This window comes from Polyodon spathula, chromosome 21, assembly GCF_017654505.1.
Source record: "Polyodon spathula isolate WHYD16114869_AA chromosome 21, ASM1765450v1, whole genome shotgun sequence".
In the NCBI taxonomy this organism is placed as follows: Eukaryota; Metazoa; Chordata; class Actinopteri; order Acipenseriformes; family Polyodontidae; genus Polyodon; species Polyodon spathula.
In genome coordinates, this window is record NC_054554.1 from 17,093,648 (window position 1) to 17,114,045 (window position 20,398).

General features: G+C 42.9%; 1 protein-coding gene across 6 annotated transcripts in view; it reads right to left on the bottom strand.

The window, feature by feature from the left end:
* Window positions 1–20,398, bottom strand: part of LOC121296734 (non-homologous end joining factor IFFO1-like) — a 74,174-nt gene that overhangs the window by 26,839 nt on the left and 26,937 nt on the right. For 2 of the 6 annotated variants that reach the window (XM_041222523.1, XM_041222521.1), the window contains exons 3-7: window positions 17,614–17,709; window positions 6,451–6,591; window positions 5,728–5,730; window positions 5,275–5,477; window positions 3,330–3,450 (exon numbers count right to left, since the gene is read on the bottom strand). In XM_041222523.1, the coding sequence (XP_041078457.1) occupies window positions 3,330–3,450; window positions 5,275–5,477; window positions 5,728–5,730; window positions 6,451–6,591; window positions 17,614–17,709 (564 nt within the window). The remainder of the gene's footprint in view (window positions 1–3,329; window positions 3,451–5,274; window positions 5,478–5,727; window positions 5,731–6,450; window positions 6,592–17,613; window positions 17,710–20,398) is intronic. The other 4 variants (XM_041222526.1, XM_041222527.1, XM_041222525.1 and 1 more) reach the window with 3 other exon arrangements.

Here is a 20,398-nt window from a genome sequence, read left to right on the forward strand (position 1 = left end):
AATGGTTGTCTTACCTGAGTTGTTGTTCTTGTTTTGATGCGGTCTCCCTTCTGTTTTTTTGTTGATTTCTCCCCCCTTCCTTTCTAGTTTAAATGCTTCCGAACCTGCTCGAGGATCTTTTCTCTGAGTAGACTAGTTCCCTTGTTATTTAAATGCAGTCCATCCCGTCTATACAGATAGTCCTCGTTGTAGAATGTGGTCCAATGATCAAGATAGGTGAAGCCTTCCCGTGTGCACCACGTCTTCAACCATTGGTTTTGATTTATTATTTCCAGCTGTCCATATGGTCCTTTGCAAGGTGCGGGTAGTATACCAGAAAATACCACAGTTTTGGTTTTCTCTTTTAATTTCCTTCCTAGCTCTCTGAATTTGTTTTGCAGGGATTTTGGTCTGTCTCTTCCAATGTTGTTTGTACCGATGTGGACGACTACTACCGGGTCGTCTCCTGTTCGTTCTAGGAGCCTGTCCACGTTTTCAGTGATGTGCTTGACCGAGGCTCCCGGAAGGCAGCACACTGTTGTAGTAAGGGGGTCCAAACTGCGAACTGAACTTGCTGTGTTTCTCAATATGGAGTCCCCAACAATCATGACCTCCCTTCTTTTTACTGTCTGGTCACCACTGTCAATAGGGTCCTGGATGTTGTTCCTTTCATTCTCTTGTTGTTGGTTCTGCTCATCACAATTCTGAAGTGACTCAAATCTGTTGGTTGTTTTGATTTCTGGTGGTGTTTGACGAAGTTTCTTTTTTTCCCTGCTTCTGCCTACCTGAACCCAGCTGTTCTGACCTTCTATCTCCCTGGTGGCTTTCAGTCTGTTAGGGGTGATGCAGACTTCCATGAATTGTGGGTGTGCCAGTTCCTCAAGATCTTGTTGCTGTCTCACTTCTTCCAGCTCCATTTCTAGCATGCTTACTAGTTTATGCAAATCCTGGATCGCGCGGCACTTTACGCACACTTGGTTTAGCTCCGCTGGGTTTTCTCGGATTTCCCACATCAAGCAGGTGTCACAGATTACTGGCGTGAAGACCATGTTGAGGGTTTTTTTTTTTTTTGAAGTTTAGTTTCTTCTGCAGCCGTCAACCTGCTTTTCAAACTTTTGCAGAGACCCCAGGCGAAGCGGGACCCTCAGCAACCCCAGAAGCAGCAGGACCTTCAGCAACCCTAGGGGATAAAAAGGAGACTCAGGCAGCCCCAGGCGATCCAGACATGGTATCCCTGAGTGGAGCGAGCGTGGCATGCCCAGGCAGCAGCGTTCCCTCAAGAGGCGACGGCCACAGTGGACCCTTGGGAGGCAACGGCAGGAGGGGAGGGGAGCCAGGACTAGCGGTGGTGTTGGGGTTGGCCCTCTTCGCAGCTGCTGCGACCTTGCGGTTTTCCCCCCATGCTCCCCTCAGCAACCTATGCAGGGGCTGCTGAGGTCCGGCAGCATCCTGCCCTGGTACCTCCAATGATGAAAGGAGAGGCAGCTCCTGCTGCTCTCCCTCTGGTGGGGGTGAAGACATAGGCAGCTCCTGCTCCTCTTTTTCCTGGAGAAGGCGGCAGGGGCTCCTCCCTTTCTGGCGGCAAAGGCGGCAGGGGCTCCTCCCCTTTTGGCTGCAGTGGGTAAACCATTAGGCATACTCCCTCTGCTGGTGGAGGTGGGTGGCAAGCAATCCTCCCATGTTGGTGGAGGCAGAATCAGCAGGTATTCTCCCTCTGCTGGTGGAGGCCTGGGCTGTGGACATTCAGCCTACCCCCTCTTGGGCTGTGGACACACCGACTCCCCCCTCTTGAGCGTGGACGTTTGGGCTCCTCCCACTCAGGTGCAGGACATTTGGGCTCCTCCCACTCAGGTGCAGGACGTTTGGGCTCCTCCCACTCAGGTGCAGGATGTTTGGGCTCCTCCCACTCAGGTGCAGGACGTTTGGGCTCCTTCCACTCAGGTGCAGGACTTTTGGGCTCCTTCCACTCAGGTGCAGGACGTTTGGGCTCCTCCCACTCAGGTGCTGGATGTTCGGGCTCCTCCCTCTTGGGCTGTAGTGGGGGTGGGCACAGTAGGCATTCCTCTGGTGGGAGGGGGAAGTTCTCTGGGAAATGCCAACTCCCGACAGAAGCAGCAGCAAAACTGCAATCCCATGCTGTGGAGGAGGGCTTCCCAGCTGACCTCCTCTTGTGGCTGTAGCCCTGGTTCCACCTCCTCTTCCTGAGGTGGAGAGTGGTAGCAGTTGGGCGACACGTGGCCCACCTTGCCAACACCAAAACACTACTCCTCCCCCGTCAAGCAAGTTAGGCAGATGTCCACCTTGCCAGAGACACGGTGGGGCTTGTGACCAGCCCCTCGCTGCTGCTGCTTTTTCCCCTTCCTCTTCTTCCTCAGTCCAAAAAGTTATAATTATAAAAAAGAGAAAAAAATAAATAAATACTGCAGCACCTTCTCTCTGTCCTAAGTCGGAGGCTGTGGTTTATCCCACGATGACACCACGTGTGACAGGATGGATATGTTATGATGTCAGGCCAGAGTGCAGGGAAGAAACAAGGGCAGGTAATGCAAGCAAAAGACGCGCTGTGTTTAAAACACAAAAATAAATTAAATATTTGTGCCCTAGGAAAATACACCGTTATAAGCTAGTAGCAGTTGTTCCTGTTCTCCTGTGTTTGTCAATAGTAGCCACTCAGTGCTTTTCGGTGAACCGAGTCTTTCTGCTATTTTTCTGATAGTTTCTCCTCTTCATTTAGTTGTATCACTGCCATTTTGAGATAGTTGCAGAACTCTTCAGTTAATCATTTTTGTTGCTTTTTTAATCACAAATTTCTAATTTATTCTTTTAGCACTTTATTATGTATTTATTTATTCTATAATTGTCATCAATTATCATTCAAACATAAGCAATGGGTTTCATATGAAATATGCTGATTGCCCAAATACTTTTGTAAAAGTATGAAATTAGTTTTTGCATGTGATTTTTCATTTTATGCATGTTATGTAACAATGTGTTTTTATTAAAGCTGACTCTCTACTTTAATCTATATCCTTCAATTGAACAATTAGAAATTATAGCAATCACTGTCTTTGTGGTTTGTCTTTTTTTTAACTGCCCAAATATTTTTGCCTGCGACTGTATATACAGTGAAACTGTATCCTATGTTAGCTCTACTTGCTCCATTGATTAGAGCAGTAATGAAGGCTACAAAGCCACTTGTCAGTGATGTGTGTGTGAAGTTTTCTGTGTGAAGGTGCTGTTTGCCCCGCCCCCTCTCGCATCCTCTCCTTGTGAATGTGTATGTTTGTGTGACACATTCTCTCTCCCTGTGTGAAATGCATTATAGAAACCCCTCCCGTCTCCTCTCTCACCTCTCCCTGTGCCTCGACGGCTGCCATGGCGTAGCCGGAGAAATCCTCCCAGAGCAGCAGTGTCTCCTCAGTCTCCTCCCAGGTGAGGCTGTCGCAGTCCTCCTCGAAATCACACTCCCTCCTGAAACAAGACCAGAGGAATTTAAAACACAACGTGTACAACACAACACAACACACTGTCACAGTCATCCTCAAAATCACACTCCCTCCTGAAACCGGACCCAAGGAATATAAAACACAAGGTGTACAATACAATACAACACAACACAATACATCACTCTGTCACAGTCATCCTCAAAATCACACTCTCTCCTGAAACAGAGGACCAGAGGAATATAAAACACAAGGTGTACAATACAATACAACATAACACAACACGCTGTCGCAGTCATCCTCAAAATCACACTCCCTCCTAAAACCAGACCGAAGGATTATAAAACACAATGTGTATAGTACAATACAATACAACATGCTGTCGCAATCATCCTCAAAATCACACTCCTTCCTGAAACAGAGGACCAGAGGAATATTGCTCTCAGAATCCTGTCCAAGCTGATTACAGGAACGCACTCATACAGTGCTCTCAGAGTCCTGTTGAACCTGATTACAGGAAAGCACTCATACAGTGCTCTCAGAATCATGTCCAACCTCATGTCTAAGTACAGCTGGTACACCAGAGTGGAACCATTACCCAAGATGATGGGAGTATCACATTTGTTCCATGTGGTATCCCTCACCGATGCGCTTCTCTGATCCCTGTTGCAGGGGGGGATAGGTTAATGGTTACACCCCGGTGGACCAGACAGAGTTTAGACATGGTTCTGAGAGCTCTAATGAAGCTACAATGACCTGAAACTAAACACTGAATTTAAAAAGTGAAATTTAAAATAAGCAAGTACAGTAGAACCCTGATGTCCAATCAATCGTGCAGGTTCTCGCATGGTTTTCTTTCTCTATGGCAACCACTCATTGCAAGGTTCTCACAGCAACACAAAGTATGAATAAAGCAATGGAGTCTAACAGGTGCAAGAGAAAATGATTTTCTGTCATGAACTTTATGCCTCATTAAAAGACTGCTCTGTTTTCCCTCGCACTTGTCACAAGCGAAAGTCAGAAGCTGTTTTTTTATAGTGAACTCTCCTTCCACGGCAATCACAATATAAAGCGGGCACATCTGCATTTCATTTAATGAAGAGATCCTGTTTCACAACTTCACTGGGCTCTAACCCAATTATTGAGGTATAATGAGTGCTACTGTATTTAAACAACAGTGATATTGCACATACCAAGTTGTGCTTTCTCTCTCTCTCATATAACTTATCTGTAAGTTACTGTGCAGCTTTCCAACTTAAACTACATCACTCTACCTGGCTATTTCTACCAGGCTATCTGAAGAAAGCATCAGCTGAAACGTTGGAGCTAATTATTAAAACAGGGAGTTTATCAATGACTTTTCCTCTTCATGAAGTATTTCTAGTGATTGATGAGTATCACGTTGGATCCTGATGCTCCTTACGATATAGAGCTGTTTGGAGTTTTTCAATTCTATCTCTCTTTCAACATTATTATTATTATTATTATTATTATTATTATTATTATTATTATTATTATTATTATTATTATTATTAATTGGGCAGACACATTTATCCAAGGTGACTTACAGGTGTTACAGGGCAGTACAGGGTTACAATGCAAGATTTAACATTTAAATACAGTATAGTTTACAGCAAATAATACTAGTAAGATACAATATGAACACAGTAGTATCGTAAATAAATAGCAGTGCAGCACACTTTCTGGAAACTGGTTTTAGTCTACCTAAAATCTGAAATGGGTGAAGTCTAGAAAAACGCAAATTGGTTTTTTGTCATTTTAGCTACATGACGTTTTGAAGCAGTGCTTGCAAACTACATGCCCCATGATGCCCTGGTGCATCCAGACTCACAGCTGATTGAGCATCCTCTGCATCTCCTCATTGATCTGATTGGCCGTGCTGCTGTCCTCCTCATCCCTGGCCCCGCCCACCTCACTCTCAGACACACTGACTGGCTCCTCATCGCCAGGGGCTTGCTGCTTCCTGTCTCTTGCAGGGCGACGGCCCATTCCAGAGGGGGAAGGGGCCACCTTGAAAGGAGACAAGTGCAGTGACTAGAGATGAGGAGAGGGAGAGGGAGGAGAGGAGCGGGAGAGGGAGGAGAGGAGCGGGGGAGGGGAGGAAAGGGGGGGGGGGGGGGGGGGGGCCCTGACTTAGAATAATGACCGCGACAAGAAAGACATTGGATTTTAAAAAGATGAACAATGCAGTAGCAGGGCAGTGTTAATGGAAAGAAAGAAAAAATAAATAAAGATAGGGGGTTTGTGTCATATGCAGAGAAAGTTTAAATGAGGGCCAACTTACATACTGAGAGTGAAAGAGAAAACAGGAAGGGAGGAAGAGTAGAGAAAGGGGCGACAAAAAAGAGCAAGAGGGGGATTGAGGGAGGAGAGAGAAGGGGATAGAGACAGAGGGGAGGGAGAGCAATGGAGGGAGGGTGGGAGAGAGAGGGAGGGGGTGAGAGATAGATAGATGGGAGAGAGAGAGACAGACAGACAAAAGTGGGAAAATATCACATTGTTGCTTAAAACCTTAAAACATTTAAATATTCCATCACAGCCTACATATCAATTCTTTTCTACCCTCCTATATACTGGTGCAAGTGTGTTTTGCTGTTTTTGTGTTGCTCACAGAGGGACACACATGTCGTGACCAGCTGGTTTCAAGGGAGGAGGAAGCTTGTGTCTCTACAGCTGAAAAACTGCCTTCAGTAAGAGGAAGGCAAACAATCTGACAAGTGACAAGGTCGGATTTCTTTCTTAAGTATATACATTGCAATGTCTGTCTGCAGCTTTAATGAAGCTAAACTCTGAAAGAATGTAGTAAACTAACACAGACACCAAGAAGAAGGGATTATACTGTAATGCTAAAATAACAAACTGTGCTGTCAGCTATAAAGCCCTGCTGTTAACACAGGAGAACAGTACGAAACTGTGGCTGTGTGTTGGCCATCTTGCCTTTAACCTCTCTATACATAACCCAGGCTGCTGGCTCCACTGTGGAGCCTAAATGGCTGCAATTTCTCACCTGGAACATCTTGATCATGTCTTCGCCGTTCCTCTGCTGCGCCACGTCACACAGCTTGGCCGTGATGTCGATGCGCCGGCAGATGTCCATGTCCACCTTCATTGCCTTCTCCTGGATCTTGGAGTCCAGTTCTGACATGTTCTGAGAGGACAGAGGGGGCACGCCCGTTACCCACACATAGAGAACATTGTCCTCATTTGTCATTTTTGGTGCATTTATAACTGTCATCTACCTGTTATGTTAATTTTCTCTTCAGCTATATTGTTATGATAACTTACATTCATTTTGTTAACCTCAAAAGACAAATCTAAATCTAACAACTGCGTATCTAACATCTGCATGTCTAACAGCTGTTGCAGGTCTTTTTCTGATAACAAGCCGAAACTCAGGCCAGCTGATTACTTTCACATTCAAACTCAACTCATTCTGAGACAAGGGGGCAGAGCTAACAAAGCATGGACACCAGGCTCACACAAAGGCAAGGCAGTGAACAGCGGCAGCATGGTAAGTAGTGCTTCTGGAAAAGTGAGAGCACTTTAATAGCAGTTTGAAAGCAGGTTGACAGCTGCAGAAACTAGTTTGGAGGGACAGCCTGATCTAGGCAGGGTCTTGGTGCCATACACCTCCCACTTCTTAACAATCATCTTGACTGTTCTCCAAGGGATATTCAAGACCTATTTTATATCCATCCCCTGATCTCTGCCTTTCAACAACTACGTTAGGTACGCAGGACGACTCAGAAATGCACAAATAAAAATGAAAGTAACAGAAAAATAATGATCTTGATTTTTTTTTTTAACTGTATTATATATTCTCTACTTATTTAATCTTAGTCTTTGTTTAGCTGCTCAGTGTTAACCGCTAATTTAAAAAAAAAAAAAAAAACAGAATCTATTACATCCACATTTTCCAACTATATGCATGTGCAGTTTTGATTGCAGGATGATATACATGTGAAACAGGCATCTGGCGATTGTGTTAGAGAGCGCTCTGTGCTGTTAATGATCTTTGCTGTTTTCAACTTGTCGTATCAGTTAAGCACAGTGTTTCTGCATTTTTTAGAAGTATAAATGCTCTGATAAACACAAATAGTCATCACAATACTCATACTTTGACGTTTTTGTTTATTACATCGGGTGCATTTTATTAACAGTGCTGTGTTCAGTGTTTGATACATTTCTTACTTGCAATAGAACAATGAAGGAAAACATACAAGTCAGAATGTGCAAAGCGACATAAAGTTATAGAGTCCCTTTGTATTATTTTTAGTTAGTAATTAATTATAGTTCCCTTTCAATCTGAAGACGACTACCAACGTGATGGGATATCCCTGCCCATTGGCTAGGTAGTCTGAGCTCTCTATATCAGAGCTGCCAATGACACACTCGGTCCCACCCACCAAGAGGTTAAAAACGTCATCCTGAGGAAGCCATTTCTCTTTTTCCTTCTCAAGGTGGTACAGTAAGAACCTCTGTGTTCAGCTGAGCGTGTTGACAGGTAAACTTAATTTAAAAGAAAAAGACAAAGGACATGTGCTCACCTTTGTATCCATCTTGAAACTTTTTCCTGTTGATGCATGGGTAAATAAAACTTTAAATCAGGGGTCTCAAACTCAAGGCCTGCGGGCCACTTCCGGCCAGCCTAGCGCCACCTGCCAGCCCTCCAAGCATCGTCTTTGATATCATTACATCAGGCCCGCCACCTCAGAATGTTCTAAAGGCGCAGCGCAGACATTGCTCATTGTCAGATTGGTTGATGAAGCTGTACATTCAGCTGTACTTGCCTGCAGAGAGCCGCACTATTCGATCCTACATTTTCTGTCAGAGTTTCAAAATACAAAGTAAAGGATCAACTATCAAAACATCTGTGCATCACATAATACAGCTCTGAAGTGAATATAGAAATTAACAGTGATAGACTTATCTACATTGTCCTCAATTTTACAGTACTACTGTGTATGCAAATCGAGTCAACGTCAAAGTTATTCAGAACCACTCAGCATTACCATGGAAACAACAACGGAAGGCTAACGTTTCGAGGAATTAACATTAACCAAAAAAAAACCCAATCTAAATCTCTTATATTCAAAACGGCTGCACAATGGCTCTGCCAAAGAGAAAAGTCAATCAAAAACATAGGCAATTTCCAGAGAAGTGGACCATTGATTATTTTTTCGTTGAGTTCAACAGCAATGCAACGTGTCTGATTTGCAATTAGAAAATTGCTGTTTTAAAAGAATATAATCTCAAGTGCCACTATTCTACAAAACATGCAGATCATTATGACATATAGGGGAGATGAACGAGAGAAGACTGCTTTGCAGCTCAGAAAGAGGCTAACATTACAGCAAAATGTTTTTCAGAAGGGGAAAAAATAAATCAGGGGCCGCTGTTTTGTCAAGTTATTCAGTGAGTGAAATGATCGCTAAAGCTGGGAAGCCGTTACCGATGGTAAATTTCTTATAGTTTGCATCCTGAAGGTTTCTGAGATTGTGCCCAGAAAAGAGAAGCCTATCCAGTGACATCAGCCTCTCCACAAACACAGTAGTACAACGCATCATTGAGCTTGCTAATTGATGAACAACTCTGTGAGAAAGGCAAGGCATTAAGTGCATACCCTGTAGCACTCGATGAGAGTACCGATTTGGTTGACAGTGCACAACTAGCAATATTTGTCAACGATACTTTTGATGTCATAAAGAAGTTGCTCAGCTTGAATACAATGCGTGGTCAGACAACAGCAAATTAAATCTTTCGTCAGCTGTCAGATGCAATTAATCGTGCTGGGCTAGGGTTGCCTCCTTTGAGATAGGAAAATAACGGACGCCTCACCCCCCACCCAGCACAAAATAAATAAATAAATAAATAGGCTACACACACACACACACACACACACACACACACACACAAAGATAATAAATTGCCTTACCTTAAACTACTATAGCTGGACATAAATTTAGTTTAGCTTAAACTTAGCTGTCCTTTACTCCCTCTCCAAATGTGAACCGTTCCGTTTTTCTGAACTTTGAACTATTTACATTATACAGTCCAGTTCATTTCTTGAAGTTGTATTTTTTGTTTGATTTAGCCACTTCCAGCAACCTCTTGTTCTGGATAACGACATCAAAAAACTCAAGACATTAGTATTTCAGATTGCATCTAATGCAAAGTTCATTTTTGACTGCGTCAATGCTGAGGCGATTTCTATCGTCGGTCCACAGATTTCCCATAACAATGAACAAGCGTTCTAAGAACGCATTACTGCAAGGTACTGAGAAGACATGCTGAACCATTCTCAGAAGTGTTGGGCATTCCACTTTCTTGAGAAATACACATCATTTGTCCACAGGCCCTGTGAGAGGGTCATCCTCAATTAGCATTGGGGCAGTGGTGTGTAAGACGCAGAACTCAGTGTACAGATTATCATTCATGCCTGCCGCAGAATTTGCTTTCAAAAGGTCGTCCAGCTTCATCAGATCATCCAATGATGGCACAGTCTAGAAGTTTAGTAAAGAAAATATTTTAAAAGGGGAATCTTCAAAAGAGAACCACTTCTCAAGGTAAGCCACTGCACGGGTGTACACTAAACTTATTTCGTCACAGAACTTCCTCTGCACTTCTACAGTTAAGTGTGGCAAAGCTCTGTTTACCTGGAGTCCAAAGAACCAGTCTCTCTCTCGGTCAGTCAGCTGCAGCCGGACGTCTCATGATATCATAAAGTTCTGCGGCATTGGTACTGTCTTTCTCGAGAACAAGAATTGCCTTCTGAAAGATTGCCATGACAGAGTGCACAAAGTACATGTAGCAACTCTGGGAGTGTCAGTCTCTGATTGCATTTTCCTGGTCTCCCACGAACTTAGTCACACTCTGAATCCCCAACTTCAAGGAAGTACACCTTGATTAGTGGCCAATTCAGCAAGAGACTTTTGACAGTGGTAAAGAATATAAGCCATCGTGTGGGTACGTGTGACAGCATTTTGTGGTAGTCTTGCTGCACAAATTCAAAGCAGGACTTCAGCTGCTCCGGTCTTTTTGCATTGCATGAAAATTCATTGAAGATTTTTAGGACCAATCCTTCCACGTCCAAACTAAGTGATTTCATGCTGTGTTTTGCAGTATTGTGCAGCACATGGCAATTGCAGTTTGCCTGAATGATCAGAGGTTGCAGAGCCTTCAATTTTGTAAAGACAGTACAGTTTTTTCTATAATTGACGGATGCGTTGTCTGGAGGAATTTGATTGGTGGTTTGCAACTTCAGGAGGCACAGAGACACCTTCTTAATGTGCGCTGACCCATTTTCTTTTGATGTGGAAATAGCTCCAAATGATCTGTAGATGGTGCTAACTGATTTGCAGTGCAACACTCCTTTAAAGAACAAATTAAAGGCAGCATAAGGAGGTCTTGCACAGTTCTTCAAGCAGCTACCCCCTACCTTCCCAGAGGTTTTCAAAAGGTTCAAGAAAAGAATCTGTCTGTTTGGCAGGACATACATGTGCGAGAAACTTTTTCCAGTTGAACGTAAACAAGTCCAAGTTCCATTCAAGGCTAAGAGATGCACACCTTGCTGCCATCCTGAAGGTCCACTGCTGAATCACTGAGGCCAAACATCAACAGACTTACAGAGCTGAACTCTCATTCTTAAACGAGGCAGTCTTCCCAGCGACAGCGAGTGGAAGCGACAGCGAGTGGGAGAAGTACAGGCGTGGAAAAGTACAGAGCAGTTTAGAAGCAGTAAGGAGAAATTGCATCTTGAATTGCTTTAATCAGAAAACAGAGGACATTGGGGAAACACAGCAGCAGCTCAAAGTCAAACAGCCGCGTGTGTTTTTCTGATAAAAAAACAAGCTGAAACTCGGAGCAGCTGATTCAAATTCAGCGCCGTTCTGAGACACGGGCGAGGGGAGGAGCCAACAGCACAGCAGAACAACGCAGTTAAACGAGGCAGTCTTCCCAGTGAGAGCGAGTGGAAGCGACAACGAGTGGGAGAAGTACAGGCGTGGAAAAGTACAGAGCAGTTTAGAAGCAGTTTGAAAGCAGGCTGACGGCTGCAGAAGAAACTAAACTTCAAAAAAAAAAAAACCCTCAACATGGTCTTCAAGCCAGTAATCTGTGACACCTGCTTGATGTGGGAAATCCGAGAAAACCCAGCGGAGCTAAACCAAGTGTGCGTAAAGTGCCGCGCGATCCAGGATTTGCATAAACTAGTAAGTATGCTAGAAATGGAGCTGGAAGAAGTGAGACAGCAACAGGATCTTGAGGAACTGGCACACCCACAATTCATGGAAGTCTGCATCACCCCTAACAGACTGAAAGCCACCAGGGAGATAGAAGGTCAGAACAGCTGGGTTCAGGTAGGCAGAAGCAGGGAAAAAAAGAAACTTCCTCAAACACAACCACCAGAAATCAAAACAACCAACAGATTTGAGTCACTTCAGAATTTTGATGAGCAGAACCAACAACAAGAGAATGAAAGGAACAACATCCAGGACCCTATTGACAGTGGTGACCAGACAGCAAAAAGAAGGGAGGTCATGATTGTTGGGGACTCCATATTGAGAAACACAGCAAGTTCAATTCGCAGTTTGGACCCCCTTACTACAACAGTGTGCTGCCTTCCGGGAGCCTCGGTCAAGCACATCACTGAGAACGTGGACAGGCTCCTAGAACGAACAGGAGACGACCCGGTAGTAGTCGTCCACATCGGTACAAACAACATTGGAAGAGACAGACCAAAATCCCTGCAAAACAAATTCAGAGAGCTAGGAAGGAAATTAAAAGAGAAAACCAAAACTGTGGTATTTTCTGGTATACTACCCGCACCTTGCAAAGGACCATATGGACAGCTGGAAATAATTAATCAAAACGAATGGCTGAAGACGTGGTGCACACGGGAAGGCTTCACCTATCTTGATCATTGGACCACATTCTACAACGAGGACTATCTGTATAGACGGGATGGACTGCATTTAAATAACAAGGGAACTAGTCTACTCGGAGAAAAGATCCTCGAGCAGGTTCGGAAGCATTTAAACTAGAAAGGAAGGGGGGAGAAATCAACAAAAAAACAGAAGGGAGACCGCATCAAAACAAGAACAACAACTCAGGTAAGACAACCATTAAATGTATTTATCTAAATGCTAGAAGTATCAGAAACAAAATTCTAGAACTTGAAGCTACTGCACTAACAGGTAACTATGATGTGATAGGTGTTACAGAAACTTGGTTGTCTGAGAGTGATGGGGACGAATATAATATTTGTGGGTATACACTGTATAGGAAAGACAGGCAGGACAGAAGAGGAGGAGGGGTAGCGCTATACATAAGAAACAGTCTTGAAGCCCAGGTGTTAAACCTGGACAAAGAAAATAAAACCGAATCAATATGGGTCAGAATAACAGACAAAAATTCAAAAGGCATAATAATAGGAGCATGCTATAGACCGCCAGATTCAGACGGTGAGCACAATAATCTGTTATACAATGACATTAGAAATGTGTGTAGCAAAGGAGAAGCCATACTAATGGGGGATTTCAACTTCCCCCAAATAAAATGGGAAAACCCGGTGGGTAGCGCGAAGGATGAAATAGAAATGGTGGAAATGACAAATGACTGCTTCCTAACACAATTTGTGAAGGCACCCACTAGAGGGGAGGCATGCCTTGATTTAGTCTTTTCAAATAACGAAGATAGAATAACTAAAACAGAGGTCAGAGAACCACTGGCAAACTCAGACCACAACATGGTCTCATTTGAAGTGTTTTTTAAATCCCCAAAAGTAAAGACTAAAGCTAAGGTTTACAATTTTAGAAAAGCAAACTATGAAGGTATGAAACAGAGACTAACAGAAGTAGATTGGAGTAAAATAGAGAAAACACCCACAGAAGAAGGATGGTTGTTCTTCAAAAATGTAGTACTAGAGGCGCAAAACAATTATATCCCTAAAGTAGACAAATCTAAATGTAAAACTAAATTGCCAAAATGGTTTAATAGATCAATTAAAAAAAATATTCAGCGAAAAAAGGCACTTTACAGAGCATTAAAAAAGGACCAAAAAGAAAGTACGCAGAAAGAGTACACAGAACTGCAAACGCAAGTCAAAAAGGAAGTTAGAAAGGCCAAGAGAGAAATAGAAATGAACATTGCTAAGGGAGCTAAAACCAATTCCAAAATGTTTTTCCAATATTACAACAGCAAGAGAACATTCAAAGAGGAGATTAAATGTTTAAGAGATACAAATGGCAAAATCGTAGAGGAAGAAAAAAAAATAGCAAATATGTTAAATGATTACTTTTCACAAGTTTTTACAAAGGAAGATACTGACAACATGCCCCACATGTCATCCAGTTCCTATCCAGTTTTAAATAACTTTAGCATAACTGAGGCAGAAGTGTTAAAGGGACTAGGAGCTCTTAAAATAAACAAATCCCCTGGGCCAGATGAGATCCTCCCAGTAGTACTCAAAGAAATGAAAGAAGTAATTTACAAACCGCTAACCAAGATCATGCAGCAGTCTCTTGACACAGGGGTGGTACCGACAGACTGGAAAATTGCAAACGTAATACCGATCCACAAAAAGGGAAACAAAACTGAACCAGGTAACTACAGACCAGTAAGCCTGACTTCTATTATATGCAAACTTATGGAAACTATAATAAGATCCAAAATGGAAAATTACCTATATGGTAACAGGGTCCTGGGAGACAGTCAACATGGTTTTAGGAAAGGGAGATCGTGTCTAACTAACTTGCTTGATTTTTTTGAGGATGCAACATCGATAATGGATAATTGCAAAGCATATGACATGGTTTATTTAGATTTCCAGAAAGCTTTTGACAAAGTCCCACACAAAAGATTAATTCTCAAACTGAATGCAGTTGGGATTCAAGGAAACACATGTACATGGATTAGGGAGTGGTTAACATGTAGAAAACAGAAAGTACTTATTAGAGGAAAAACCTCAGAATGGAGTGTGGTAACCAGTGGTGTACCACAGGGATCAGCATTAGGTCCTCTGCTATTCCTAATCTACATTAATGATTTAGATTCTGGTATAGTAAGCAAACTTGTTAAATTTGCAGACGACACAAAAGTAGGAGGAGTGGCAAACATTGTTGCAGCAGCAAAGGTCATTCAAAATGATCTAGACAAGATTCAGAACTGGGCAGACACATGGCAAATGACATTTAATAGAGAAAAGTGTAAGGTACTGCACGCAGGAAATAAAAATGTACATTATAAATATCATATGGGAGATACTGAAATTGGAGAAGGAATCTATGAAAAAGACCTAGGAGTTTTTGTTGACTCAGAAATGTCTTCATCTAGACAATGTGGGGAAGCTATAAAAAAGGCTAATTTAAATCAAGGGAAGTAATGTTAAAACTGTACAATGCACTAGTAAGACCTCATCTTGAATATTGTGTGTAGTTCTGGTCACCTCGCTATAAAAAAGATATTGCTGCTCTAGAAAGAGTGCAAAGAAGAGCGACCAGAATTATTCCGGGCTTAAAAGGCATGTCATATGCAGACAGGCTAAAAGAATTGAATCTGTTCAGTCTTGAACAAAGAAGACTACGTGGCGACCTAATTCAAGCATTCAAAATTCTAAAAGGTATTGGCAGTGTCGACCCAAGGGACATTTTCAGCCTGAAAAAAGAAACAAGGACCAGGGTTCACAAATGGAGATTAGACAAAGGGGCATTCAGAACAGAACATAGGAGGCACTTTTTTACACAGAGAATTGTGAGGGTCTGGAATCAACTCCCCAGTAATGTTGTTGAAGCTGACACCCTGGGATCCTTCAAGAAGTTGCTTGATGAGATTTTGGGATCAATAAGCTACTAACAACCAAACGAGCAAGATGGGCCGAATGGCCTCCTCTCGTTTGTAAATTTTCTTATGTTCTTATGTTCTTAACTGTTACCAAGTGTCTGGGAAACGCTAAAAACCTTTGGGAAAACCACCATTGTGAAAAGTTCAATTTAGTAAATTGTAAAGGCTGTTGAATTTCATTTAATTCAGGACTTTGTTTTTGAAAGATTTATTTTTTTCTGAATTCCATCTCCCATGATGTTACTGCCCCCCCAGGAGGATTTCAAGATTGACATTGGCCCCCAGGTAAATTGAGTTTGAGATCCCTGATTTAAATGCTTCAAGGAATCTCAGGGGAACATTAGCTATTGTTACCGTAATGAGAATTTTTTTCGGACACCATGTTTTTCTTAAAAAAAAAAAAAGTGCCCTTTACAAACCATAGATTTATGTAAATTATGAAAAATTCTTAACAAGATGCATTTGATGCATCAGTGAAATGCATGTATTAAGCAATTAACAATTACGTAAGATAGCTAATGCATTACGGTAACGAGATTACAACAGTAAAAAACAATAATTTTTTTTTAAAAATGATGAAATATTGTAAAAATACATTTGTTGTCATCAAAGAATGGCTTTTCTTCTTTGCAGTGATTATGATCTTTTGTTATAGTTATCTATTTTTTTTTGTTTTAAATATACACACCTCGGACATGGTTTTGCAGTCAGTTGGTGAGAATTACCTCTGCACTGCAGTTTTCTGTAGCCCACCTCTGTTTAGTCTTAGTTAAGTCGTCTTTGTATTTTAAAAAAATATCCAAATGAGTCCTTGTCCAACTGAAGCCGACTACTAAATTCAACTCTTAGATTATGACAGTCTTGTCCAGCTCTCATAGCAAAATGTATGCCAAACAGATAAACTAGACTATAACATGGATTTGGGGATATCTGCATCCTGACTGGCTGATAAGCATTCCAAGCCTATAATACACTTCCTCCATGCAAATCTGAATTTGTTTGGTGACTCCAATGTCCATACATTCCTCGAGGTAACGGAACTGACAGCAATAATTTAGTATTGCTATAATACTAAAAAAGTAACCGCTTGGGCTGTCAGTTTTTAATGATTGGTCAGCACAAACAAAGAATAATATGGACTGGAAAACTGCACCTATAACTGAAATAAACACAGTTTTAAAGAAGTTTCTTTGCTGAAGCGATAACATCAGCTATCACACAGTATTCAGTAGCAGCTACACAGGCTTGCGAGCTGGCCTGAATCGTTTGTACATTTTTCCACAGTGGGACGATCTATAAACCTAACTTCACATACCCACTTTAAAAGAGCAAACAGTGTCTTCATTTCTCCTGAAAACACACAACAACAAAAAGACAAGTCACAACATCACCCTGTTGTATCCCAAACAGACTTAATATATTAATAGGAAAACACCCATCAGACCGCAACTGATTGCACCTGTACCAAAATCTGACAGGACACCATTTGCAATCTGACATCGTATCACTTGCTGACTTTACAGGAGTCAAGTTTTGTTATGCATACCATAACATCTGACGATGTACCACTGTAACACTGCACTGGCTCCATTAGTCCCAATCACGGCTTCTATCAAAGTGAAAAACAACTTCCACAAACTTGATTTACAAACTTTAGGTACATTCAAACAGTATTCCAATTCCAATTGCAAAAGAAAAAAAGATAGTGACAGACAAGTTCAAAAAGGCATGCAAATAGAATAATCTAGGTAAAAAAAATAAATTGAAAACATTTTTTTCATTTTTTTTTTATTTTGTATTATTTGTGCATTTTTCCTGGGGGATATCAGTCAACATCCATTAAGTAAACTGCTCCCCTACTACTACCACTATTTGAAGGAAAATTGATTTGAGTTTGCTTCAAGACTCATGACTGACTCAGACTCAGACTCAGGACTTGGACACTGATGGACTTGAGATTTGAGGACTCGACTACAAGTCTGGTCTGTGGTCTAGAATCTCAGAGTTCAGATATGAAATGAATGCATGACTGGATGGAGGGAGGGAGGGATGGATGGAGGATAGATGGAGGGATAGCTCAGTAATGGATGCATGAATGGATGAGTGGCACTGGAGCAATTTTTAAAGTGGGGGTGCTGAAAGCCATGGAACAAAACTGTAACCCCTGTATATAATAGAAGACATGCAAAGCCAAAGGGGTGCTGCCGCTCCCCCAGCACCCCTAGTTCCAGCGCCCTTGGGGTGGATGGATGGAAGGAAGAATGGATGGATAGATAGATGGATGGATGGATGGATGGAGGGATGGATAGAGAGCTCAATAATGGACGCTCACATTGCTCATTAGCCCCTTGAACAGGACCAGCTCAGATTTCAGCTGCTGCACTTTGAAAGCCAGTTCCTCCTGACAGGCTTCCGACTCCTGAGCATCCTGCAGAGAAAGAGAAAAGAAACAGGACAGTCAGAGAGAGGAGAGAGAACAAAAACAGGGCAGTCAGAGAGAGGACAGAACAGAAACAGGGCAGTCAGAGACAGAACAGAAACAAGACTGTCACAGAGAACAGAAATAGGGCTGTGTAACAGAGATCGAATGATTCTTGGTGTTAGATCTCACTCCTGACCTATGAGGGCCCTGTGTAAAAGGAACAGAGTAGCCTGGACTAAAAGGCATGACAATTTATTCCCATGGGTCGGTGGAAGTCAGCCAGCTAGAAATAGGGCGAAGCTACGGTAGCCGAACTCATTAACAAGAGTTAAGAGTTTTGCCAAATGGTCGGTGCCGAGACCCAAGCGTTGATATGGCGCCACAGCCCCGACACCCTGGATCAGGCAGTGAAACTCTGAGAACTTCGAGGACTCCCTGGTGTCAGCCCAGTCCAGCTACTCACCGCTCCAGTACAGAGGAGCATCTGAGCCCCACCCCCACCACTGGAACTGGGTCAACAACCTCCTAGACCGCCGGCCCCAATGGGCAACCTTGCCTCCCCTCCATGGAGACCAAAGTTGTCCCCCAGCTGGGGTAGAGGTGCTACCCCTGCCCCGATGGTATACCAGCAAAGGGACAGATACTTAACCAATGTGCCCTCCTACCTGTTTTAGGTGCCACCAGTAGGGACATCAGGCAAAGTCATGCCCATCTGCCATGGGGTGTGACGTGGCAGCATGCGGGTAAGCGAGGGGAAAATAGTCGGGAGGGGCCTTGTATTGTCAATGTAATTTTGGGAAATGTGAAAACCCTTACATTTAATGAACACAGGGTGTGGTCAAACTTTAATTAGAACGTTTCTTGGGCGGTGTGCTGTGGCAGCCACAAGGTCAGGTGGCTATCTCCTGTATCCATGGAGACACGATAACATATCTCATAGTCAAAGTATACTTAGCAGTCGGTCCGATAAAATGTCACCTGGTAGTTGGGGTGGCGAAAAGGCTACCACCCAATTATTCTGGGTCGAGACTGGTCAAAACTATAAAGAATTGTTAAAATTAATGGCAGTCTTGACCACACACATAAACGTTGCAGACAAAAACTAAAGGGAAATGACTGGTAATGTTTTTCCCTTTCAAACAGAAATGTTTTCTCCCCTGTTCTGCCTGAGAAAAACAAATGAAGAAAGGAGGATGCAGAAATGGGAGGGAGCATTAATGAGACAAGGCTGGGGTCTGGTGGGAGCCTGGTACAATGGTAACAAACGTCACTCAAAGGGGGTGGGAACGCAGTGTGACTGGGAGGGCAAGGTTACTGGACCATCAAGGGCAGATGCTATTCCTGCCCTGCCCAGTTTACCGGACATGTGGCACTCAAGCACGAACATGGTGTGGGGCTAAAATAATGACCTCTCACTAGTGTTCACTTGGGAGCAGGTCTGGTCTATTGAAGGTAAGGATGTTGAAGCGCTGGAACAAGTGTTCCAGTATTGTTAACAGTATTTCCACATTTCATTATCAAGGGGCAATTACTGAATAGGGTAAACCTTGCCACGGGCACAGGGCAGCCTGTAACACAATTATTGGTTCCCCTGTCTTGTCGGCTGGAGGTCATGAGGCTGGCGCATGATATCCCTTTTGTGGGACACCTCGAAGCTGACAAGACAAGGGAGCAAATATTGGCTCGATTTTATTGGGTATTGACTTCATAAAGATGTGTCAAAATATGTAGCCACATGCCCAGACTGCCAGCGAGTAGCGCCAGGCTGAGTGCGCCACACCCCTTTGGTCCCACTGCCAATTACTTCCACTCCCTTTGAACGCATCGCAGTGGACATAGTCGGCCATTTGCTACCTTCTGACTCCGGGTAAACGCATATATTAGTAATGGTAGATTATGCAACACGATACCCGGAGGCACTTCTATTCATGTCCACTAGTGCCGTTGCGATAGCCAAAAAACTAGTTCTTTTATGGCTAGAGCAGGGATCCTCAAGGAGATGTTGACTGATCATGGAACTAACTTTTTGTCCAATACGTACAGCAAGTATGCAAAAATACTAAAAATACATCTCATCAGGACATCTATTTATCATCCACAGATGGATGGTTTGGTGGAATGATTTAATCAGACTTTGAAGTAGATGCTGAGACAATTTGTAAATCAAGAGCAAAAACATTGTGCTTCGCTTTTTCCCTACTTCCTTTTTGCAGTGAAAGAGGTGCTGCAGAGTTCAACAGGGTTCTCCCCCTTTGAGCTTTACGGCCGACAGCTGCGCAGCATCCTCACTCTGTTGAGAGAGGGGTGGGAGGAGCACAAAGGCTTCTCCAAAAATGTAGTGCAGCATGAACTCCTACTTAGAGATCGCCTAGATTTGGTCGGTCGTTTGGCACAGGACAATCTCAAATCTGCTCAGCACAGGCAACAGCAGCATTACAATAAAAATGCATTCATTCGAACCTTTATGAAATTAGACAGCCATAATGAAAAATAAATTTATCATATAAATTTATTAAAGCCCTGGCAGGCAAGGGAGGCCTTATTTAAAGACCACCAAAATAAGGATTATTTTTCCCGGGACGGGGGTGGAATGGAAAAGGTAGATTTAGCAGAGTGTTCCTTTGGCTCCACTCTGAGCGGTGGGATATGTGACAGAGATCGAATGATTCTTGGTGTTAGATCTGCCTCCCGACCT